Genomic DNA, 26,234 nt, shown 5'->3' with positions numbered 1-26,234 from the left:
CCACACTGCAGTATAACTCACATACAACAAAAAGCATTTCTGTGCTTACCTGGTGTAAGGTATGGTACACAAGAGCCCAATGCTATTTGCACACGCAATAGGGTAACGAGCACACAAAGACACGACAGAGGTCATGGTCTCGCCGAAGGCTTCCTGCACCTGCTCGACCATCCCACCACAGGTTAGTTCTTCAATTCTATGAGACAAAACCAAATCTTAGGCTTCCTGAGCCATGTCAAGAACTGTGATAGTGAACATGAGAGCAGGAGAATTCTTCTGAGAAACCCAAGAGTGTCTAATGAATCCAGAACTAAAGGAATCTTGGAGATCACTGGTGTTTCCCAAACTGCAGGACCACAGAAGGCCATTGGGCAGGATTTCTAAGTGTGTGTCAAAGACAACGTCCACACCAAGAAAAGTCTACATAATCCTAAGTTAGGTGAGGTTAAGCAGAGCTCCCTACTGCAGGACGTCTCAGAGCCTTCTAGTGTCCATAGTATTTCTAAGCGTAAGAGAATGGTACCCAACACTTCACAAACTAATTTAATAATGAAACCATTTGAGATACATGGACAGTATCCCATGCAGCAATGCATACTATAAATACAATTGTACGAATGAGAAATAAAGGTTCAGCAATATGATACAGTGCTACACAACCACGAATACTATAGGAGATGAGATATCTACGGTTAGCCTAAAGACAGAATACACTAAAATGTTAATAGGTTTTATCCTAAGGTACTAGATTTACAGGTGATTTTATACTTCGGGATTCTTTGCATTTTTTCAAATGTTTGACATACGACATTAGTAACTGAGGGAAAAAGGAATAATGAATGCTGCCAGTGTGATGGAGAAATTACTGTGGAAGTAAGCTGTGGTAGTCATCGGTGTTACTCACTAAGTCTCTGGGCACCCCTGTGGTTGGGTGGCCATGTGATTAGTCTGGCCAGTGAGCTAGAGCGCTGACCAGGGAACGGACAGCTTTTGAAACGAGGGTCTCCTCTCTGTCCTGGGCTCCCTGTGATTACCACAAGCCACGATGGGCCTGTGACGGACATCAGCAAGAACTCAAAGTTTGTTTCAGCCACTAAGATTTTGGAATTGTTTGCTTCCAAAGGATAACCCGGCCTCTCCTGATTGACAGATATTACTCAAGATAGTCACATGAGCTTCTGGTTAACACATTTTCCTCCAGCCACCGCCCTCTGCTCATTGGCCTGAATTCCTCAGAGAGTTGCCAGAAGGCACTAGCAGCTTCTAGCAGGCCCAGTCCGGGAATTGGAGAAAAGTGCCTTTTCTATTTCTATCTGAAGACCTTTAAAGCCCAGTAGGAAACTAGTATAGAAAAATTCTTCACAAATAAGTTATAAAACTTGCCCTGGCTGGTTTGGCTCAGTGGTTAGAACGTCGGCCTGCGGTCCAGAGAAACCCAGGTTTGGTTCCCGCTAAGGGCATGTACCTCGGTTGCAGTTTGTCCTCAGCCCTAGCTGGGTCATGTGGGTGGCAACCACTCGATGTGTCCCTTACACATCGATGTTTCTCTCTCTCTCTTTCCCTCCCACTCTATATGAACAAAATATCAAAAAATGTCCTCGGATGAGGATAAAAAAAAAAGTTATAAAATCATCTTCAAAGTTAGTATCTACAATTATGTTTTTGGAAATTAATCCAGTAAATAAATATAAAAGTATATAAAAATATAGGTATAAAGATGTTATACTAAAGCACTATTGTTATGCAAAAAAAACAGGAAAAAAGGAAGAAAGAACAGAAGGGAGGCCCCTGGCCAGTTTGGCTCAGTGATTAGAGCATTTGGCCTGTGGACCGGAGAGTCCTGGGTTCGGTTCCTGGGCACGTGCCTTGGTTACAGTTTGTCCTAGGCCCTGGTTGGGGTCGTGTGGGTGGCAACCAGTTGACGTCTCTCTCTCACATCGATGTTTCTCTCTCTCTCTCTTTCCCCCTCTCTCCTTCCTGCTCTGTCTGAAGATAAATGCAAAAGACAAAAAAAGAACAGGAGGGAGGGAGGAGGAGGAGAGAGCAAAGAAAGAATGAACCGATGTGTCCATCAGCAGGGGATGAGCAAAATAATATAAAATATAGGCATCCATACAATGAATGTCAATGAAGTGCTTAAAAACTATAAAGCAGGCATGAAAATGATAGAGATATCCAAGATATATGGAGTAAAACAACTCAGATTATAATAAGGCGTGTATAATATTGTCTGAATTAAGTAAAAAAAAATCACACCTACACACTTATGTTTAAAGAGAATTAAACAGCTATTTATGTATGTGGAGTTGATACAAAAAGCTGTTAATGAACAGTGGAATTTAGGAGGAAAAGGTGAGTAAAGAGACTTATTTTCTGTTATATATGCTGATTTTTTTTTTTTTTACAAAATCATGAAGTATAAAAATATAATATTTAAGCAAATACCACTATCTATGATTTGGTCCCAAGAATAATCTTTGGAAGGGCTTTTGCCCATTCCAGATAGGACAGTATAAATCAACAAAAACAACTGACCTGGGTCCTCCCTGAAGGACCATCGTCACTGGACCCACAAGATGTGTCACTCCCCCCACTCGCACAGCTGCGGTCAGCAGTTCGCGCATGTGCACCAGGGCCTGCTTGCGAGTGTTTCCCCGCCGCCACCTGGTCTGTGCAGCCAAAAGGAAGCTGCTGCTGGACACCTGAAATGCATGAGAAGGAAGCACACCTGACTCCTGCTCACTGTCACAGGACCCCTGTGCTTTTCAGAGCTATTTATCTGCGGCCAGCAAAACATAACCTACAGCTTGGTCAGGGTTGGTGCCAATGAAAGCAAACAGCTGCCCCAGCAGGACACTGTAGGTGGGCTTATCCCTGCTGTCTTCGATGGCCAATGACTGCAGAAGCGTAAAAGAGCTGCTTCGGTGACTGGTCACATGGCGCCGCCTACAGAAAAGAAAACAATGTTGGCTTAGAGACCCTTGGGGAGTGTGTCCTGATGAAGAACATTTAATTGCTTGTGGGAATCCAACCTTGGCCATTAGCCATTTACCTCTGATTAGCTCTAGTGAATTCCAAATCTTCATTACCAATCATTTCCAGGTCAGAAGGAGCCGACATGCTACGAAGAAAAACAGGCTGCCGCACAGCATGAGATATCACCTTTGTTTCAGAAGCTGATTTACAAGCTGGAACAGAAAGGAATAAAAGGGCTGACATATCTGCTATCCCATGTGGACAGACAGCAGCAGCATGAACTACCAAATAGCTTTGCTTTCTATGAGAGTTCAGCCACCAAATGAGCCAGCAAAGCATAACTAATATTTTTAGGCCAATTTTTAAAACCTAGATAGTAGGTTAAAAATGAAACTCTTTTCATAAAATTGGGTTTCCAAAGAAAGGCTAAAAATTCATTTAATTTCATAAACTATCAATGTTCACTTTAGTATAAGCATTCTTTTAAAAAATATTATTTTTCTTTATTGATTTTAGAGAGAGAGGAGAGAGAGGGAGAGAGAGAGAGAAACAATGATGAGCAAGAACATCGATTGGCCGCCTCCTGCATGCCCCCTACTGGGGATCGAACCCACAACCTGGGCATGTGCTCTGACTGGGAATCGAACCAGCGACCTCTTGGTGCATGGGTCAACACTCAACCACTGAGCCACATCAGCCAGGCAGTATAAGCATTCTTAAAAGCAAGAGAGGACAGAGGAAGTAATTTCTGGAAGCAAAAATTTAGTTCAAATAAATCCAGTTAACCCAATCCAGGGAAATAGCTGTTTTATAAAAGAACAGTTTAATGGAAGACGTAACTACAGAAAACAGCCTCTTGGAAAGCATCACCAGCCTTAGTGAGTGGTTAAGTCTTTATATGGGACCTAAATTAACCAAGGCTGACTTGGCCAGAGATACGGTCTGGCAAACAATCACGCTACACGCTTGATACACTTCCCCTGAGATTCTTCAGGAGTGGTAGCCTATGGCTAGGGTCAGAAACCTGGGAGTCAGCCTAGACTTTTCTCTCAAGTGAGAGGAGCCCTAGGCAATCAGCTAGTTGCAAACAAGTTTGCTTGCTTGATAGTGTTCTTTAGGTAATGGGCTGGATAACATGGATTCTTTTATTTAAGAACATGTTTATTCAACTTGTTTTTTCAGGGGAAGAAAAACTTGTTGTTATGGGTTTTGACCAAAGTTGTGGATCCTGCTGAAATAAGAAGACTCACTATTTTCCCTGAGAAACAGGCTAACGATGAAAAATGCGATCAGGAAAAAATTAATAGTGGAAATGCAAGGTAGAAGGTTCCATCTAATTACTAAAGATGAAATACAAACTCATCTTCAAGAAGAAAATATCATGCATTATAAGATTCACAATATTGACTATCTAATTATATATGTTACTATGAAAACGACAAAACAACAATAAGGGGCACAGGATTATAAAAATACATGTCATTGGGCTCCTTAGATGCTTGCAAGAAAAAAGGAATGAGGCAGGCGAGGAGGCATCTCTGATGCTCAGCTGACTCACAAAACACCACATGAATCCAATGACAAGCATTTCTTGGAAAAAGTACAAGGCAAAATAAAAAATGTTGAAATTTTATTTTTCTTCCTTCTTGGGAGTACACAAGAGTAAATTTTTAAGGCGCTGATGCTCATTTTATGAACAGACTAGTGCAGAGAGCCAGCGCAGGGCTGGCTCTGCATAGTACCTGGTGTTTCCGCAGGGGTCCCTGAGATGCTCCTGGTGAGGCCGGACTGGGCTGCAATGGTGACATGCAGCAAGAGCTCAGCTCGGTTCATTAGACTCTTCACTAACGTCTTCGTTTTAGCCAGTGGGTGCGAAGGTTTCTGAATAAGAGAATTCACTTCTTGTAGGAACTTCTCCCTATAAAGAAAGGCTCATGAGCATTTAGTTGTTCTCTAGTTTACCAAAACCAAAGTGTTTTAATTGCAAAACATATGAGAAGATAGACGGAAAACTAAGCAAAAGTCATGTGATAAATATAGCTCACCTCCCCCTTTGCCCATCTGAGGGGAGCACTAGTATAAACTGTGGTCAGTTTTAGTTCTTTTCACCCACTTTCAAGTGCCATTGTGCTAACTCTTGAAGGTTAAAATCAAGATTTCCAAATTACCAAATGACTTCCAAGTCTAAAGCATTTAGTGAATGCACAATATTTTTTTAAATATCTGTTGAGACTAGATCTTCACATTTTTTGAGCACCAAGGGAATAAATTAGTTTTACATAGTTATTAACATCACTAACCTCAATGATAGGACCATGTTTTCAAGATCATTTCCATCAAAGGAGACTTCCTTCATTGAACACAAAAGTTCTAGGTCTTTCATTTTGTTCTAAAGAAGGAAAAATCAAGAAAAGATGGTATGTAGGATCTGGAAAAACTGAGTTTTACTGTACATGTTTATATAGAAAATTTCAGGGAAAAAAAAACACCACCTTTGGTCCATATTTCTATGCCAGAAGCACATTTGTAAGTTATTATTTGATATTTTAATGATAAAAAATGTTACTGGTCACTTTCTGGGGATTTCTTCAGTACTTGTAACTGCCTTTGGTTTGTTTTTTAAGGCTTTAAAGCAAAATGTAATAATGATAATAGCTTCTTTATAACACTATTAATCAGTTAAAAAACAACTTAACAAGTAATTTATTATTTGTATTATTGACATGTTGAGCTAATAAATTTCATTTAACCCTTTTAAAGAATGGGTGTGCAACATTTTCAGAAGTGGCATTATCTTATCTCTGCACACATGGTATATACTCACTCACCTCATTGAAATGGTAGTCATAGAAGAAAGGCATGTTGTTCTCCAGTTTCCCTTGCATGGCATCATCAACCTCACTTTGCCATTTCTGTTCCAATTCCGCAACACTCTGATACATTAAAATATAAAACAATGTAAAAACAGATGCAAAATAAAAACGTGCAATCTATACATTTGGAAGTTTCAGTCATAATAATTTTTTAAAATTCAGATCACTTTGTAAACTTTATTAAATTTCTAGGAAAGAAATTACTTCCAGCAGTTATAAGAGAAATGTTGGTGTTTTAGCTTTCACTTACCTGCAGCTGTCTCTCCATGGCATTGAGTTTCTTAAAGGTCTCTCCCATAATTTTACACAATAAATCATATTCCTCAGCATGTTCTTCTTGATACTGGAAATTTATGAGGGACTGCAGTGCATCAACCAAGTTCAAGTGCTTAATAACACATGACACCACCATCTCCTCCATCACATCTGGCTGAATTACTTCTCTGTGATTACAATGGAAAGCAGTCAGGCCATGCTCTCAACCTACCAATACTTTATAGGTTAAAGAAATAGGCTTTGATTTAAATATATTAAATATTCACCACATCTTTATTCCAATAAAGAGGCATGAACATTATACGATGGCTTTCTTATCAAGTTGGCCATAATTGTATTTAACTGATAAAACTAACGTTGGCTGATAAAACTAAAAATCCAAATTAAAGACACTTCACTTTCTATGATTTATACATTTTGAGCTATAGTCATATTAGAGCTGGAAGAGGTCTCAGACTTAAAAAAGACCTTTGGCACCATTTATCTGCCAATTAACTTTATGTAGTTTATGGCTTGTGGTATTTCAAGCATATGGATGTTGGGCTGAAAACAATGGTACGTCTGGATTTTTCATTTTAAATTTCATTTATTTAAAAAAAATTTTTTTTCTGAAATGGCTAATCTTGCCTCAGAAGGCAGAGCAGAGGCCTGCAAAACAGACTTCACGTTAAGCAAGAATACCATGAAGACATCTGTAACCGCAAGACATCATGTTCTAGAATAAAGACCCCTCCCTCGCTATCTCTCTAGGTATCACAAACAAAGAAATGCCTCTAGACTCTATGGAAACAAAAGTTGATGACTACCAGTAGAAGGTGAAGGTAAAGCCACCTGGAAAAACCTAAAACTTGTCAAACTATAGTATGCATTAGAATCATATGGAAAAATTGTGAAAACACAGATTACTGGGCCCCATCCTCAGAGCTTCTGCTTCAGTAGGTGTGAAATGGGGCCCAAGAACTAACCAGTTCCTAGGTGATGCTAACTGCTGACTGGAGGCCCGTGCTTTGAGACCTGCTGACCTGGAATACCACTTGAGGATATTCCCAAAGTATTTCGTTAACAAGCATTACGTAAACATAAATTAAAGGTTCATTTGCTAGGCTCTAAGATAGATACCCCCCTTCAACTGTCTTAAACATTTTTTTCCATTGGGAAAAATGAAATGCTATATAGCAACATACTTTATACTTGGTCTAAATTGAGGTCTAGCACGCCCAGAGATCTCCCTGAGCTTTATCATGATTCCTGGAGGCAGCCTGATCCGGGGAAGGTCAAAGTAGTTTCCAGCTGGAGGCACGAGGACGTCAGAGGGGTAGGTGAATTCTCTGTCCTCCTCGATGGTCAGAGGCAGTGGAGACGGGCTTGGAGTAAGGGCAGGGGAGATCACGCCGTTGGCTTCCACCTGCCACTGGCACCTGAACAGACAGAAAAGAGGTTCTTCACTTCCTCTTCTATCTGAAAAACTAAAGTTTGCAGATAAATCAAACATAAAGGATCACATTGTTTGTTAAGTATTTATTCACCAAACCTTCTCTAAAGAGAAATGAGCATATTATACGAAACCACATCCTTGGGAATCTACCTCTTTCCCAACATTCTATTATCAAAACTTTTACATATAGAGAAACTTGAAAGAATTACATGGTTAATACCCATATACCTATCACACAGATCCTCAAATAAACATTTTGCCCTGTTTGCTTTTTCCCCCATCTACCCATCCTTTTGGGGATCCTTTAATTTAATTACATAATATTTGTTGGAGAAAAGTTTATGCAGTTCAAGGTTGTAATTTCGAACTTAGTAAAGTAAGGGCCAGAAGGCACTTTGGTGTAATTTTCATTATATTTCTTAGACACAATGACACCCACAGGATTGTCAGGCAGTAGGCATGATCAGCTGAGAAACACTAAAAGTAGTTTTCCATAACAAGTCCTTTATCCTTTGTGAGCAAAACTATCCCAATTTGAGCCTTTTGTTACCTTTGTAAAAGTTTGGATCGCAATAGCTCCTGACAGGCTTCTTCTTCTTTGGTAATTTCTGGTCCATTGTACAGGATTCTTAACATGGAACAAGCTAACACAGACAGACCTAAAGCCAGATCGACCAGAAAGGGCAAGCCTCCTGACACATCCTCCGAAGACTCCTACAATGCAGACAGGGGCAAACCACACTGGTCAGTGTACACGGCAGAGCCCTTCCACCTGCGCTCACCACACTGCACTGTCCCTAGCCATAGGGCTCATGGAGCAGCATTGAGTACCATTGCTATGGAACACGGGGACAGCAACCAACACCATGAGCAGATAGATGGTGGTACTAGAATGACCACAGAGTGAAGTCTCAACACAATTCTGGAGAGAGAAGAGCCAATAAGACTCCATATTAGAAACAGCACAAATATCATACACGAGTCTTTGGGTAACTCCCTCTCTGCTGTGCCTACCCGGGTATAAATCACTATTTCGTGTTGTCACCTCGATCCTGTGCTCAAACCAAGATGTTGTCAATGATGACAATAAATTCATTCAATAAATATTTATTGAGTGCCTCCTGAATACCAGCCACTGTTCTAGGTGCCTGAGATACAGCCGAGAACAACACAAAGCTCCTGCTCTCGAGGAGCTCACATTCTAGCAGAGAATCCCACTCCAGAGTCTTAGCTTGCTTAAACCTAAGCAATCTCCCCATCTAAAATACGTTATACAAATAAGGCAACTCAAGGGGCTAGTAAACTCTGACTCCTCCCCATCCTATTTTTTCAGGTGGTAAAATAATTTCTTTACATAGATTCTGGTGGTGGAGAGTGGGGGAATAACTATTTTGCACTGCTAAAGAGTTGATTTAACCTGTATACAGAGTATAACACAAATAATTAATCAGAGTCAGACCCAATCTAGCAAGAAGAGCCTTTGGGAACAGAATGAAAATAATCTGACCCTACTATTCTTAGAACCCAGAGTCCAAATACTTAGCGTCTGAGCTTTCTTCGCCCTGTGGAAAGATGCCAGAGGCAGATCAGCTCTCTCAGTTTTGAAGAGAGAGCCCCAAGCAATGGATTCTCTGTGCTGCTGAACTGATTTGAGGTCATAGTTAGTTTTATTTCAGAAAACTACTACTTACTATCAGTGGTTTACTCCTGCCAAATGGAAGAGATAGATGAAACAGTAGCACATATTCTGCCCCATTTCCAAGGCAAATATGATGTATGTAACCAACGCAACAAAGGAGAAGTACATATGCCCACAGCAGGGGTTAGATTCAAGTACCTGAGCGCGAACTGTGCAAGCAAAGCCCCACATAGCTTTGTCAGGAGTGTTGTGTTCACGGCCACTTCTCATTTCAAAGGAGAAGGTGACTGTATCTCCTTCCACCTTAAAATTTAAGGGAGGGGGGGAAATGCACTTTAAAAACAAGACACAGTTTTCAAGAGAGCAGTGAATTTCAGATAATTTAATTTCAAAAGGACCACAGCAATAGTTCACTCTTTTTCTCACTTGCTTTTTAAATTCAAATTCCATCCCCTCTCATTTGGACACCAACCTCTCAGGTGTCTCTCCTGGCCAGGTGGCTTTTGGGACGAGGCATCTGTGACGTGGATCACAATTGCCCAATAGCAGGATCAGAGTAAAGAGTAATCAAATCTTAAGCATAATTTCAATAAATTCTTCAAATTCTATTCTTTCTGCCCTCTCTTTCCATGTCACCACCTCACTTGTGCCAATAAAGCCAGCAAATGGCCAGTATCTGAAGAACATAGAGACAGTGCTGGAAGAGCTTGCTCTGTATTTCAGAACCAACACCATGAATAACAAACAAAAGGCAGGGATGTGGAGAACAGTTAAAAGTGCTGAGTGATCTGCCTTTGGACGCACTGGACCAGCCCCCTGGAGGAAACTGTCGTCTATGGCTGAATTAGACGAGATCGGGCGCGTTCAGGGTGGTATGGCCGTAGACTATGGCTGAATTAGAGAGGGTGCATAATGTATGTGAGGTAAAGGCTCTGGGAACAGACTTGGGAGAGGCTTCCAGGTTTAGTAGGCATTTCAGTTCATATTCATATTCTAGGTAGATATGTTGTATTTCAAGGGCCCAGCTCAAATCTCATCAGTCTGAGAATGGATCATTATTTTTGCTCCAAAGCCCCAAATTCATCTGAAAACATTGGCTCCACATTTTTAAACTTTAATGACCCTGTGATTTTAGGATAGCCATCATAAGGGTTTCCTATCTTAGAAAAGAAGTAAGCTGGAAGAACTAGCAGTCCTTTTAATGGACAGGGAAGAAAATACTGTGACAACCTCAGTCCCCGGCGTAACCTGTGGGACAGGGGTCTGATGTCCTGTCAGTGAAAGGAGGGTCATTCTGAGTGCAGCAGTGACTTTACAGACCTGGCAAGGTAGCCCTACCTCAACAAAGCCCCCATGGCAAACTTTTTTTGGAATTCTAGTTAATACACTTGGGCCCAGAAGGAATATAAGTTCATTTTTCTTTTCTAGGAAGTAAATGTGACTGGATACCATACCTTTACCAAGTCTTTCGGCCAGCCAGTTCCTAAGACACTACGGCTGCCATATCCCAGTGTATTGCCTCCATATTCAGCAACCTTCCTACTGTTTGTGTTAGGCCCCGCATATATCACCAACTTCAAAACAGAAAATATACTGTTAGACTGTAAAAGAAAAACAAAAACAACATCTACAAATAAAAAGGCTGCAGAAAATGTTGGTTTAAAAATACATTTATAACCAGGCACTCGTGTCATAATATAACTAATATTTCCTGATTTTTAAAAAAATGTATAACTGATACTAGTTTGAATGCAACGAACCATTGGTATTAACAGGGAAGCTATAGAAAAATACCAAATATTTTCACAATTTAACTGACTTGGGGACCTCACATTAAAATAGTTATACTCAGCTAATATATACACATATTTTTTAAATAGCTATTTTAATCCTAAATAAGTACATATAATTCATTAGTAAGAGGTAAAGTTTAAAGTTTGCTCCCTTAAATCCTCCCCCAAATTAATAAAGTGAGCAAATATAGGTAAAAAGATGTTATATTTCATACAACAAAATAAAAGCAAAAACAAAAACACAAAAACAAAAACTCAATGAGGATTTTTTTAAAAAATGCAACAAATTGAAAATAAGCCATATAGTCTTAGAATGTTGCTTCATGGTATAAAAAGAAAATGACACAAATTTGGACCAGAAAGGGGGCTGCTTCTTCTTGGGTCAGCTTTCATGTATCAATATTTTTCTTCACGAAGGCTCTTCATTTATATCCAATTAACCCACTTTCCAACGTGCAATAGAATCATTTAGTGGTCATTTGGCTTTCAAATACTTTCATAGGAAGAATGAGACTCTGGCTTGTGTAAATACCAAATCCTGTCTTCCAGGGTGTACCTCTGACTGCATAAGAGAGATCAGTTGGGACCTAAAAGCTGCACTTTAGCCCTGGATACTTTTCATTTTGTGACTTCTGACCCTTCTTATGCCAGCAGGGACCACTGGAAAAGCAAGTTACTTTCATCCATGTAGTGTGCCTCCACATCTAACACTGCTGTGTACTGCAGGTATAAGTTAGCATACATCAGAAGATGCAAATGACTGGCTTTTAATGGAGAAACAAAATGACACCAACTAAAACGGCAACCTCTTCCACTTCCATTTTAAATAGTTATCAGTTGAATCTAGAACATGGGGTAGCTAATGCCAGGAGCTATGAAGTGGTGTAGACTGATGTGTGTGTGTGTGTGTGTGTGTGTGTGTATTTTAAATTGAATTTTAGGGAAAGAGGAAGAGAGAGAGAGACATTGATGTGAAAGTGATACATCAATTGGCTGCTTCCTACATGCCTCCTACGGGGGATAGAGCCCACAACTCGGGCATGTGCCCTGACCAGAAATCGAACCAGCAACCTTTCTGTGCACAGGATGCCCAACCGATGGAGGCACAATGGGCAGGGTAGGAGATATATTTTTTGAAAGGCCCACCAAAGACCATTTTCTAAATTCTCTTTCTTGCAGTTAAAATGAGTTTGGGGGCAAGTCTTAAACCCCTCCAGACATCCGGGAATCTTCACTAGCCTAAAGATAATGGAGAAGAGGATCCTATAATTTACCCAGTAATGCGTATTAGCATCTCATAGAATATAGTTAAGAAGCCTTATTTTTATCTAAATGTCTCCCCTGGTGGGAGTTAAGACCATTTGCCCTTACACAGTTCATGGAGGAGAGATACAATAGATAACTAACAATCTACATAAAACCAGTACTGTGTAAATACAAAACTATTAGATAATCCTTCAGTTGTTCTTTTATATCACAATTTAACAGCCCTTGCTCACAAGTTCAAGATGATGGTTTACAATGCAACAATTATAAACAGAAAAATATATTTCAAGCCCGAAACAGTTCCTTTTACTTATGATTGGTTCAACCACCAGGTTGGAAACTACACTTCCTCAAAACCTCTGTGGGCCCTGAGATAATGGCGAACTTAAACACAGACAGGTCCCAACATATCTGAAACCCTTCTAAAAGGCCATCTTCTCCCAAAAGATACATGAGAAGCTCCAAGAATTAGGCAGTAAGACCTTTCCAGATGAATGGACACACACAGCTACAGGAATTCCAAGCACAGAGGGAAGGCAGGAGGTAAGCAGAATGGAAAGGAAAATTTCCTCTGACTCAGATCTAAACTTTGAAAGCTTATAAAAGTCCACTTTCAACATGTCATTAAAACACTGTTCTTAGACCACAGAGGTGCTGGCACTTTGACTCCCCCTGTCACTATCCTTCAAGGCATTATCTTAGAAAAGTTCTCCTAAGAGATATCTGCAGACAGAAATAAGTCAAAAATGGTGATCAGCAGCAAAGAAAAATAAGAAGCATCTAAGAAATCAGCTTTAGAGGTGGAACCAATACTAAAGCAGTCCTTGCTTACTTTGTCATAGTCATATTGTGAAGAGCATCTGCTATCAAATCTGAGGTACAAGCAGCGAGCTCCCGGGATGTGGACAGTCTCTTTAAATTTATAATTGTCTCTGACAGGATGAACTGTCTCCACAGTCTTGCCAGCAGCCCATGGAGCAGGGATCTTTAAACCAGTGAGGAAGCCTGGCTCTTCCTTCTCTTCCAGCATTCTAAAACCAGACAAAGAGAACATGATTAAGTTCAGCAGCAAGGGAAAAAAAGAAAATGTAACACAGTGAAATACAAAAACTTAGGAAATTTCACTTTAATTTTCCACAGCATGCAGTACAACAACATTGTGGCTTTTTTAAAATCCTCACCTGAGGACATTTTTGTATTTATCTTCAGATAGAGCGGGAGGGAGAGGGAGAAAGAAAGAGAGAGAGAGAAAGAAACATCAATGTGAGAGAGACACATTGAGTGGTTGCCACCCACATGACCCCAACTGGGGCCGGGGACAAACCAACTGAGATACACACCCTTAGCGGGAACTGAGCCTGAGACTCTCTGGTCTGCGGGCCTACGCTCTAAGACGCTCGAACCGCTGAGCCAAACTGGTCAGGGCAGTGTGGCTTTTTTTTTTTTTAATCCTCACCTGAGGACATTTTTTCATCCTTTGTTCAGGTAGAGTGGGAGGGAGAGAGAGGAAGAGAGAAAGAAACATCGAAGAGAAATATCGACATGAAAGGGACACATCGAGCGGCCGCTACCCACACAACCAACCAGGGCCGGGCACAAACTGCAACCGAGGCACGTGCCCTCAGCAGGAACTGAACCCAGGTCTCTCCGGACCACAGGTCAATGCTCTAACTGCTGAGCCAAACTGGCCAGGGCCATTGTGGCTTTTTAAAAAAGTGTTTCATTGATTTTTTTTGAGAGAGAGGAAGGGAGAAAGAGATAGAAACATTGATGTGAGAGAGATACATTTACTGGATGCCTCCTGCACGCCCCCTACTGGGGATCAAGCGCAAGCCAGATATGTGCCCTGACTGAGAATGGAACCGGGACCTCTCAGTCCATGGGGAGATGCTCAATCCACTGAGCCACACCGGCCAGGCAACATTGTGGCCAGGTCACATTTGAATGCTTGATGTCAGTGGTGATCAGAAACATTTTAAAAATCCTATATTTAAGGTCCTTTTCTTATGTTGTTATACAATATATTTTCATTCTCCACCCCCACCCCACCTTTTTTCAAGGCAGAAGCCCAAATCATGTCCAAGAGTGGACCTCAGCAACTCTCATTTAAAGTTACTCAGGAAATAAAAAAGATACTGTACACCTTTAAATTGGCCACTTTCCAAACCCCACAGTACCACCATCCTATAAAAGTTCCTTTTGTTGATATCTGAATGTTAATTGTTGAAAACTCAATGAGTCTACACAACTACTTTTTACCATAATTTTTACTAAAGAAAAATGCCTTTGAAGTTCCTCTTATCTACTGTAAATGAACTGTCAAAGATGTCACAACCCAAGGTTGTGGAACACACGCTCCCCTCTCACCCTTAGCTGTTGTGGAATTCTCTTACTTTTTCAGCTCTGCGCTATCCAAGATGGTATTTACTTAGTCAAATGTGGCCATTTAAATGGAATCTAAATTAAATACAATTTCAAGTTCAATTTCTTGGTCACATTAGCTACACTGCAAGTACTTGACAACAGCATGGGGATGTCACCAACAGAACTGGACAACAAAGATACACACTGTCATCACCGCACACAGCTCAGCTGGGTAACACACTGCTCTAGAGAAACCCGAAGTCCTTCCTTTCTGATCAATGTTTTTAAAGACAGCTGTAGTGAGATGTTTGACATATAACAAACTGCACTTATTTAAAATGTACAACTGGTAAGCTTGGACATATATTACACCTATGAAATTTCCCCCTTCTTCTTAGTAATCCAGGAGACTACTTCTTTGCTTTCAGTCACTAGAAATAAGCTTGAATTTTCAAGGGTTTTCTATAAATAGAATTACACAGTATGTACTTTTGTGGGGATCTGGCTTCTTTCACACAGCATAAGTACTCTAAGAGTCATCCATGTTGATGAATACATCATAGTTCATGCCTTTCCACTGCTGAGTAGAATTTCATTGTATGCTTATACCACTGTGTGTTTATCCCCTCACCTGTTGATGGACATTTGAGGTGTTTCTTGTTTGGGACTATTCTAACTAAAGCTGTAATGACCTTCATATACAAATCTTTGCAGAAATCTATGCTTTCTTTTCTCTAGAAGTGAACTAGTTGGGTCATATGTTATGTGTATGTTTAACTTTTTAAGAAACTGTCACACTGTTTGCCAAAGTCATAATGTTTTACATCCTCATCATGAGTATTTGACTATTTGTCAATTTTGAACTAATCTCATGATCTCTGGGGAAATTTATTCTAACTTGTTCCTATAAGAGACAAAGCAATTCTGTAAGCTTCTGTAAAATTTTATCCCTGAATTCTTTCATTTTTCAGTTACATAATCCTTGCTAAAAACCACTGTTGTTAAAGGAGCACTAGGCTTTCACCCGAAGAAAACGAGGCAGGGGTTCCTGCAAGGAAGCAGCGCCACTCACCTCTCATCAGGGAACAGCCTGCCCTTCTGGTCTGATGCGCCACCTGGGGAACAGCCCACCTCGGCAAAAACCGGACACTGGGTTTTAAGCAGCAAGGCCGTCTGAAACACAAAACCACCAGCATGTCTTAAAATGCTTACATCAGGTATCTGGATGGTGCCACGGCCAAACTTCGAATTCTCACTTAAATCATCTTTTTGCGATCTCAGTCTGCCCTCTTTCACTAAGAAATTCTTTGCTACTTAGACCACTTACCATTATTTTATTCAATGCTAAAATGGACCATATCATTTACATTAGTTACCGACAGCCAGCAAGGACTCAGGAGATGGTAGGATCTCAGTAACATTGTACGTTAACATTTTTACAGCTGACCAGCAATTAATACTTGCTAAAGGATTATAGTGAGTAATTTAGTCAAACAAGTAAAATGTTTTCCCTTAATGTTTCATTGAACTTTTACGACATATTTTTCTTCATTCTGTCGTTATTTCCCTTGGCTTCTGAGACACAAGTTTATATTTATTCTGCCTTCAACGAATGCACACGCCCGCAATGTGAAGTGGGCCGACCACAGAGCAGTTCACTTGGCACACCCAGGAGCGTACCTGACTGGTATAGAGCACCAGCTGCACTAGCTGAGGCATCAGGGCATCAGCCATGATCAGCGTCTGCAAATTTGGATGCATCAGGGAGGTCAGTAAGACTGGGAGGAGGTGACCAAGCATGGTAGCCTTAGTGACTTGTTCCAAGCCTTTTAACCTACAAAATTCAAGAAAACACATAATTTAAGTGAGTCCCCATCATGTGAAAGAGCAGCTAACATCATCTTTATCTGAACATTCTCTTAAACTGCATTCCCTTGAACTAGTGAAGCACTTATAGTTAACAGCAATTCAATCCACAAATTTCCCACTTTCTACCACTGAGGGAGGGGAAAAAAATCTCATAATAGATTTAATCTTCAACTTATGATTTTGAAGAAAAAAAAAAGTTTACATAGTGAATTCCATAGCACCTTTGAAGCATTTATAAGTGGGTTCTCTAGGTAGGCAAATGGCTACTCTAGATAGTTACCATCTGCAAAGTTCCCATGGCTCTCGGGCTGCCCCGAGTCTCTGACTGTGAGAACAGGGATGGCTACACGGCCAATTCACTGCCCACAGGAGAAACACCCACTTCTGGCTGAGGGAAACTAGCTCATGTGGGTACAGAGGCAGGCAATTTTTCATTTGTCTTTAAAATCACACTCTCCCCTACCTAGTTTAATTGAGATCTAACTGACATATAACACAGTATAAATTTAAAGTGAATAATGTAATGATATGACATATCTATATATTATGAAATGATTATCTAGTCATATTCTTAATCTCATAATCTTCTGCTAGAAGAATTAAGGTATGCGACTCACCCAAAGATGTGGGTTAGAGAAGTTCTCTAAGACTATTTAGGATATTGGGATTAAAAACATAACTCAGGTCTCCTGGGCGCTCAGACTGAACCTCCTCCCAGGGCAGATCTGCACCACGTGCCAGCAGGGGACCCCACATGCCTTACCAAGCCCAACTGCAGCACCCATCTGGATTATACTGTTCTCAGTTCCAACCTGCCCATCTACTCTCTGGGAGAGGCCCAGAAACAGGGACATAGGAACAGACAGCATTACTGAAGGAAAAGTTACACTGCAGGATTGTTCTAGATCAGGCTCTCTAACATTAAAATCAACACACATGGTATGTAAATCATCTCTAACTGCAAACCACAGCAGAAATTTTAATGGGGAGAACTGAGAAAGTGCTTTATTCCTGGGAATGAGAAGTTTACCCTCTATATAGGTCACTCCTGTATCTGGAGAAGTAAAATTACAGCAAAATCTTGAGATATCATGTCAGTGTCATCTTTTGCATAGCAGTTAACTGTCTGTGTCACTAAGTCACTGATATTTCCCCAAGGTACTTATCACGAGAAACTAAGTGCTCATGGTGCTGAGCTAGGAACTAATGGAGGGAGAAGACCTGAAGGTCAGAGATGATGCTGCCCCACAACCTTGCTACCCTTAGTGCATGGCTGTTAGCCCTATCGCGCCGAAAGCACCATTAATGAGTTTGATTGCACTTGGCTTTGAAACACTTGCTATTTCAACCTATTCTCACACAAATCCCTGTCTATTAACTGAATATTTGAGGTTCTGTATCTAAAAGACTTCACTTTCATAAGCAAGTTTTTCTTCTTGAACGGCGGCAGATTCACAACCCATTTCCTCACCTCTGATCACGGTCAGGTATGTCGCTGTTTATGAGGGCGGTTGTGACCTGCTGTAGCATTTCCAACACTTCATCACATCCAGTCAGGATCTGGGTGGCAAGAGCCAAAATACTGACCTTTAGTTCCTAGGTAGAAAATACCACAATGTTATTTTTAAGCTTTGTGATGAACATACACTCACAATGACAACATGAAATGACGTATTTTATGAAGCATTTCCAAATTAAATAAGGAGGTGGCCAGAATAAGCCCAAAGCAGGAAGTCCCGCTAGGATGGCAAGTAGCAGTTTGATTTGGGAAGCTCAGATCGGGAGTGCTGACAGAAATACGCAGTACTTCCCGGGCAGCACACCGAGTGCCCAGGAGAAAGGCATTTCTCCATCCCCTCCAGCCCAAGAGAGCTCCTGGGGGCCAGCCCAGCAACTGGCCAGGTGGTATGAGGAGAGCTAAAGAGAAAAACAGAACAGTAAAAGGCGCATGTAGAGACGGTGAATAAAATGAGACAAAAACATAACATTCTGAAACAGTACAAGTGACCTTTTTACTTAATGTTTTAAACCAGTACACTTGAAAACAGGCAAGTTAAAAATTCAATTAAAGTAGCAGGTTATTAAATATTAAAAATAACTATTAGAGGGTTCATGGGAGTACAAATAGTACATAATGTAAGAAACATTAGTTAAGATCACAGAAATACTTAGTTTACAATTATTTTCTATTAAAAAAATATATAACCAAACTAAGCCTGCAGGTGAAATCTGTGTTTTTTTTATATTTTTCCCAGAAATACTAGACAACCCAGTCTATTCTGCCTTTGCCAAGAGTATTTCTTTCCATTGTTTCACTAAGAATTTATAAAATGTAACCTTTCAAATAGAAAATACTGGTTAAAATTTCCTGGGGTCTTTTTTCTTTCTTTCTTTCTTTTTGGTATTATTAAGAGAAAGGGGCCCTGGCCGGTTTGGCTCAGCGGATGGAGCGTTGGCTTGCAGACCAGAGAGTCCTGGTTCGGTTCCCGCTAGGGGCACATACCAAAAAAAAAAAAGAGAAAGGGAATTCTGAACTGACCAGACGAGCTAAATCGTGGTTTAAGTTGTACTGACCCTCTGAGCTGTCATCTGCTGACCACACACCTGGTGGGAGCACAGTGCCAGGTATTCTACATGCCTTGTCTCTAATGCTCCCAGCAACCTTACAACAGAGACGCTACTGTCCCTTTTTACTGATTAGAAAACTAAGGCAAGAGAAAGTAATAAACAGTACCAGCAATTTAAATGATTTATTCACACATTTCTGCCTATTTAAAAACTAATCATATGCCCTGGCTGGTTTGACTCAGTGGTTAGAGCATCAGCCTGCGGTCCATAGAGACCTGGGTTCGGTTCCCGCTAAGGGCACGTACCTGCGTTGCAGTTTGTCCCTGGCCCTGGTAGGGTTGTGTGGGTGGCAGCCACTCGATGTGTCTCTCTCACGTCAGTGTTTCCTCTATCTCTCTCATTCCTACTCTATCTGAACAAAAAATGGAAAAATGTCCTCGGGTGAGGATAAAAAAACAAACAACTGATCATATAATTGGCACGTGTATGATTTACATAGTATATTATACATCAAGGAGTAAGAAATGGGCAAACTGTAATAAATTTTATCTTTAACTATGGATTCATTGGTTAATTTTTCAGTGTGTTTTAGTCAACATTTTAGGGAGGAAGCAATCTTTTACTGATTTCTCTAATTCTCCACAAAGATGAAATTCTGAAAAACAATGCAAACACAGCCTCCAGCATCTGTCAAAATTATAACAAACAATGCTATAAAAAATCGTTGGCTTGCTATAAATTGCCACGTGGGAACAAATTATTGAGTTTACACAGAAGCTAATTTAAAAATAATTACTGAAAATGAAATGAACTATAGGGTTAGAAATTATTCAATATAAAGATAGTGAAAAAATTATCATCTTTTTAAAGCTATTTGACTCAAGACAATATAATAAACTAGCCAAAATATCAAAGTTATTTAAATTGTTATGCTCCTGGATTTATTTATATATTTCCATATAAATAAAACTTTCAGGTGCGTATGAGATCACTTGTAAGAGCCACAATTTATAGTTTAAAAAAAAAAAAAAGATAAAAACAAAGGCATGAAAAGACTGACAGAAGCACACGGATGACACATTATGTGAGTGTCACAAATATGGTAACTACTGTGCAGTGACATAAACATGTATGAAATGAGTGGCCTAATAATATTTCTCAAAAAATATAAGCCACGCGGTGAAATCTGACATCAAAATACACAGAAACTTAGCCAATTAAGCTGAGCTTTACACACGGGGTAGAAAGCACTGTTAGAAGAGAGCTTGGTGTTTACCTGTACCTTCAATGTCTCTCCCTGCAAGGAGTTGTCACTGTCATCATTCTCATCAGGTTTAATCAAAACAGTGTTACTGAGAAGGTGGTTCTGAACTGCCATCAAATAGCGCAGGCAGGAGGATGCAGCCTTTAATACAAATAAGGGCATTTAAACCATCTAGATCCTACCGAAAGAAGGGATCATGTGATCCTCATGTTTTTAAAACATTTTGACAAGGGAAGCAAAAGAGAAAGTACAGAAAACAGACTAAGTTAGTTTCTCAGGTGATTTATTTCCACTTGGCTTTTGATACAGAATTTGACACATTTACCAAGACTTTCTGCTTTCTGCTACATAATTCTCACTAATCACTTAGATACTTGAATTTTTACCTCTTAATACACTTCTTCCCCACCCTCCTTCCCCTCACAAATATCTCCATTACAGACAACTCTACCAAAACCCTTAAAATAATTTTTGATTCTTAACAGTCTCTGTAAAACATTGACAGTTTAGAAAACAATGTTAAATTTCAAATTAACGGGGGAAGAAATCCTCACTATTTTAAACAAAATAAAAAACATCCAAATTCAGTCAAGTAGTTTATTGCAACAAGACATTTAAAGCAGGAGTCAGAGTCTTTGGAGAAAGTATCTCAAGTGGATTTGTCTAGTTCCACATTTCCAGGACAAGCACAGCCCTCCACAGACCTTCATCAAATACACCTATCCTGTAAACAGTGTGTGTAAGTATGTGTGTATGCACGCACCTTAACACAGTAAAATGAAAACAGAAATACTGGATTTAATTTCACTTTCATTAAACACATTTTTACTGGGATCTGGTCAAGATAGCAGAGTAGGCGGGCGCTGCACTCACCTCTTCCCATGACATCAAAATTACAACTAAATTATAGAACAATCGACCTGGATAAATACATTGTTTACTTACAGGCACAGTTGAAAGGAGTTTTTGAAAATCATCTTTAGAGACAGTTTGGCACTTGGTGATTAAGATACAGGATTCTCGTACAACAATCTTCAGAATGTAGTGTAAAAGTTCATCATTTAGTCTTTAAATGCAGGAAAAATGTAACAATAAGATATTGATAGCTTAGTAATAAAAGAATAAATTTTATACAATTGGTGTAATAAATAAAAGATACAAATTTAATTGGTTTTGGAAGCAAATCATCTTAGTAATGATGTTAACAACCTGGTATATTATTTAAATCAAACTCAGAGAAACAAAATGGTACCCAAGCACCTAGTCCAAGTATTTTATAAATAGCAAAAAAAAAACCCAACACCTTTCTCCCCTCACCAGCTCTAACCACACCCTCACCCTCTCTCAAAAACCAGCCATTTGGATTATGCCCTCTCGTCAAGATTTCTTAAATAAGCTCCATCCATGATTTCTGCCAAGTACTCTTTCCCCAGGCCCAATTTACTCTACTGATAAAACTGAAACGTGCTAAATGACAACTGTTGGATTGTCTTTCAATTAATCCACAGTTTAAACTTAACATGCTAACTATATTAGATATTATAGGAGACCAAAGTTGGTCACATTTAAATGTAAATTAATTACTGAGAAAAACACAAAGAGCTAGCAGTGACTAAGATAAATGGTGTCACCTGTAATGATCATCGTCCTCGCTGCCAAATCGGTTGTTTTGAAGCTGTTCAGCTAAATTGGTTAGGATCACATCTCGCAGCTGGGAGAGGCCGCTGTTTCTCTCTCCTAACACAGAACAAAGCTCCATAAACAACCCTGGTAATTACACTTAGAAAAAGGATGCTATTTTAAAAAGTTTTTAAACAAGCAAACTGTTGATAATCTAGCACCCAGCACCTGTACTCACCTTACACAGGCAACAGCAGCAAGAACACATCACAACCAATCTGACTTTTTAAACTCGTTTATCTTGATTTTAGTTACTCCCTTGATATATCATAAAGTGTGATTTCTAACTCCTTAAATTAATGTTCCTTATAAATGCAGTGTCTCTGATCTGGTGAATTTTGTTGTTTAATCTAACTTAAAGTTGCATTTTAACGTGTGGGAAAAAACTGGCTTTGAAATTCCCAAGAAGTCATTATTTTTAATGTTTATTAAACATCTACCATCAGGTACTTTACACTAAGCAGTGGAGATAGAAAGGTTTATAAAGCTTGCCCGGCTGGTGTGGCTCAGTGGATTGAGCATCATACCATGGATTTAGAGATCCAGTTTGATTCCTGGTCAGGGCACATGCCCAGGTTGCGGGCTCGATCCCCAGAGTGCAGGAGGCAGCAGATCGATGTTTCTCTCTCACCCTCCCTCCCTCTCTAAAAAATCAATAAAAACATATTTTTTTTTAAAAAAAGGAAAAGTTTATAAAGCTTGGAAATATAGAAAACATGGCTTCTGCTTCCAATCCAGTTGAAGTGTTGGCATATATGCAAATAAGTTTTAAAAATTAATGCTGATTAACAGTTATGAAGGCAAAAATCTATTATCTTAATATCCAATTGTTTCTTTAGGGACAAAAGGAAGGATGGTAGTTCAAGGATAATTAAAGCATAATGCTCACCTTCTGTTAAGACCAGCTTAAGTAAGTTATTGATTTCAGTTTCACCTGGGTACAAGATATTTAAACCAGAGCTGAAATGACAGAAAAGTCAAAACATTTTTAGATAAATGTTCCAGAACATCTAAACTCTATTTAAATTTTTACTTTTATTAAAGATGCCAGTTTGGTTACATAAAACTCTAAGGTAGTTTCATCACTAAAAAAGCAGTTGATGGCCCTGGCCGGTTTGGCTCAGCGGTTAGAGCGTTGGCCTGCAGTCCTGAGAGACCCGGGTTCGGTTCCCGTTAAGGGCATGTACCTCGGTTGCAGTTTGTCTCTGGCCCTGGTTGGGTCATGCGGGTGGCAACCACTCGATGTGTCCCTTTCATGTCGATATTTTTTTCTCTCTCTCTCTCTCCCTCCCACTCTATCTGAACAAAAAATTGGAAGGAAAAAAAAAAAGCAGTTGATGCCCGACTGGTGTGGCCGGTGTGGTTCAGTGGTTGAGCACTGACCCATGCACCAAGAGGTTGTGGGTTCAATTCCCAGTCAGGGCATATACCCAGGTTGTGGGCCAAATCCCCAATGGGGAGCATGCAGGAGGTGGCCAATCAATGTTCTCTCTCATCAATGTTTCTCTCTCTTTCTCTCAAATAAATTAAAAAATAAATAAAATAACAAAAATAAAAAAGTAGTTGAACCTAAATTCACGGTTGTGATACAATCCACTGATAGTTTCCCTATCCTCCTACCTGTGAGTTACCAAAATAACTTCTCTGAGGCCAGATATAGAACTGGTTAAAGAGAACTGAGCTATGAAAAATCAATGGAGTCAAGCAGGCTGTGCCCCCCCAAAAAAATCATTTGAGAAGGAGACTTTCTAAGTCTCAGCTTTTCCAAAATGGCAGAAAGAATAGTATTGCAAATAGCACCAGACCTTTTTCTTTTTTGAGATTTAACATACAATAAAATACACACATTTAAAGTATATAATTTGGTAAGTTTTAACCTATATATACACACACCCATAAAAGTTTTAACCTATATATACACACACCCATAAAAGATTTTCACCATCAAGATAATGAAAATACCCATCAGTCAGCCCCAGAAGTTGTCTCACGACACTAGATTTTAATGGTCTCAACAGAAAGAGACCTAAAGTATAATCTCTTGTGAAAGAAAAAAATTGTTCTCCCTCTCTGTTCACCCCATCATATGGTGCTTCCAAGCCAAGCGCTCAGTTCTCTCTTGGTCACTAAATTATACTTGGTCATAATAAGTCTATATACCTGGATAAAAGCTCATTGCACTCAAAACATATATAGAGAGATTAAATGACAATAAAAAATGAGCCATAAATTCTGCCCTCATGCCTAACAAGGTTTTAAATAGATTTTAAAAGGTTAACATTGTTGAGCCCTGGCTGGTTTGGCTCAGCAGTGAGACCGTCAGCCCTCAGACTGCAGAGTCGTGGGTTTGATTCCATCAAGGGCATGTACCTGGGTTGCAGGTTTGATCCCTGGCCCGGGTCTGGATCGTATAAGAGGCAACCAATCAATGTATCTCTCTTATATTGATGTTTCTCTCTCTCTCCCTCTCTCTCTCCCTCCCTCCCTCCCTTCTTTTCACTTTATCTAAAAATCAGTGGAAAATACTCTCAGGTGAGGATTAACCAAAAAAATATTAAAAATAAATAAATAAAAGGTTAACATTGTTCAGCACTTACTTTGTGTCATGCCTTACCTTATTAAAAAGCTCACAACCCTATAAAGTGGGCATTATTTTTATGTCCATTTTATAACTGAGGAAAGGGAATACTAAAGGTCACAGCTAATAAATGGCAGAGCAAAGACTAGAACCCAGGTCTGCCTGCTGCCACAGCCAGCTCCTTAACCACCTTGCCAAACTCTCTCCCAAGTGAGATAAACATCTGTTCACAAACCATCAAAATATTCACTTAAAGGGTTTGTGTTTTTTTTGTCTTTTGTTTCTTAAGATCCAGTGAGGATCTTGGGTACCCAGATGGCTCAGGGCCACAGGCTTCTGTCTGGTTAAATTATCCTCCGTGTATGAGGTCCTGACGGATGGGATGGGGTAAGAGACGTCTATGCAACCAGCCTGCAGGGAAGGTCACGATGCAGTGCAGGGGAAGTATTCTGAAGAGAGCACTACGAAAATCATTCACTGATTACCTGATGGCAAGACAGACTTCCTTCTGAATTTCAGGGCAAATTTGATCTTTTGGTGCCATCAGCAGCTGCCAAAGAAGCAATCCCGACCGCCGAATGATGTCTCGGTTCCTTTCAGTTTGTGGGCTGAAGAAAAATTTAAATACCACCTACAGAAATATAAAGGGTACATCTAAAAATGCTAATTCTACTGGGGATAAAATTATCCCTCTGAAGAAAGTAAATGTAGATATTCTTATGAAGAGATCTTTAACCACAATATCTTCTACTGTGTGATGGTATAATTACAGTAAATATTTTACATATATTAATTACAATGAACTACACACAGCAATACTCCATTAACTGCTGTGCACTGAAGATGACGGTAGATCAGAATACAAGATTACAATGCAGTAAGATGCAAAAGAGGAATGCTTTTAAATTTCTTCTGGTTGAAATGAGCTGGCCGAAGCCAATGTTTGTGTTTCTTTTGTCTCTATTATTTTATTTACCTGAAAGACAACAAGAATGCAGCGGATAATACAGGTGTCTCCATTAACCATGGCCTTCTCCATAATGTCACAAATACTGCTAAGATGGTGTGCTTCAATTGGATGCTGCTTGCCCAAGACACTTGTGATTGGAAGGTTTGGGTTGGTAGCAAGAAGATTGAGTTGGTGTATGCACATTGCACCAACGTGGTGCAGTAATTGGTTTATAACCTCATTCGTGGTTATAGCCTCTTCTAGAAAATAAAGAGGAAACTCAGTGAGAAGACATCTCCATGGGCAGTCCCCAGGGAACAATGTTTTGGCTTACAAAAGGAGCACACGCACTAGGAGACACTCTTGGCTCCAATCTCTTTCTGCTACTGCTAGAAAACCCATCTCCCTTCCACAGAGTCCGTGGGTGAAAACACTTGGGAATTTCCATTTTTTTAGAGCATAAGTAGTTACCACCATGGAGCCTTTTCTGTATGTTTGACAATCCGCTAAACGCTTTGCATGAATTACCTTACAACATCATTATACACTTAGAATATTTTAGCCCCGTTTTGTAGAGGAATAAATCAAGAGTTAGAGAGGTTAAGTAACTTGCCCTAGGTCACACAGCTACTGGGTGGTAAAGCTGGGATCTGAATTCAGGCCATCTCGGCTCAGAGCCCATGCCAGTCATCATTCTAGTAAGA

At 39.9% G+C, this 26,234-nt stretch overlaps 1 protein-coding gene across 24 annotated transcripts in view; it reads right to left on the bottom strand.

Annotated features, from left to right (window-relative positions):
- HECTD4 (HECT domain E3 ubiquitin protein ligase 4) overlaps positions 1-26,234 on the bottom strand; it is a 165,849-nt gene that overhangs the window by 62,568 nt on the left and 77,047 nt on the right. For 15 of the 24 annotated variants that reach the window (XR_004961308.1, XR_004961309.1, XM_036276519.1 and 12 more), the window contains 22 exons: positions 25,558-25,790; positions 25,067-25,212; positions 22,893-22,963; positions 21,955-22,060; positions 21,269-21,389; positions 20,336-20,464; positions 17,963-18,087; positions 16,303-16,456; positions 15,695-15,795; positions 13,091-13,289; positions 10,654-10,800; positions 9,398-9,502; positions 8,111-8,274; positions 7,310-7,591; positions 6,100-6,292; positions 5,805-5,909; positions 5,277-5,365; positions 4,719-4,894; positions 3,053-3,188; positions 2,805-2,946; positions 2,536-2,702; positions 50-196 (listed from right to left, as the gene is read on the bottom strand). Coding sequence is in view for 22 of the 24 variants with exons in the window: in XM_036276519.1 (XP_036132412.1) it covers positions 50-196; positions 2,536-2,702; positions 2,805-2,946; positions 3,053-3,188; positions 4,719-4,894; positions 5,277-5,365; positions 5,805-5,909; positions 6,100-6,292; positions 7,310-7,591; positions 8,111-8,274; positions 9,398-9,502; positions 10,654-10,800; positions 13,091-13,289; positions 15,695-15,795; positions 16,303-16,456; positions 17,963-18,087; positions 20,336-20,464; positions 21,269-21,389; positions 21,955-22,060; positions 22,893-22,963; positions 25,067-25,212; positions 25,558-25,790 (3,238 nt within the window). In the remaining 2 variants the exon portion in view is untranslated. The remainder of the gene's footprint in view (positions 1-49; positions 197-2,535; positions 2,703-2,804; positions 2,947-3,052; positions 3,189-4,718; positions 4,895-5,276; positions 5,366-5,804; positions 5,910-6,099; positions 6,293-7,309; positions 7,592-8,110; positions 8,275-9,397; positions 9,503-10,653; positions 10,801-13,090; positions 13,290-15,694; positions 15,796-16,302; positions 16,457-17,962; positions 18,088-20,335; positions 20,465-21,268; positions 21,390-21,954; positions 22,061-22,892; positions 22,964-25,066; positions 25,213-25,557; positions 25,791-26,234) is intronic. The other 9 variants (XM_036276521.1, XM_036276526.1, XM_036276516.1 and 6 more) reach the window with 6 other exon arrangements.

Source organism: Molossus molossus, unplaced genomic scaffold, assembly GCF_014108415.1.
Source record: "Molossus molossus isolate mMolMol1 unplaced genomic scaffold, mMolMol1.p scaffold_m16_p_22, whole genome shotgun sequence".
NCBI lineage: Eukaryota > Metazoa > Chordata > Mammalia > Chiroptera > Molossidae > Molossus > Molossus molossus.
The sequence above is the reverse complement of the archived record's forward strand: the minus strand, read 5'-3'. Positions and strand labels throughout refer to the sequence as shown.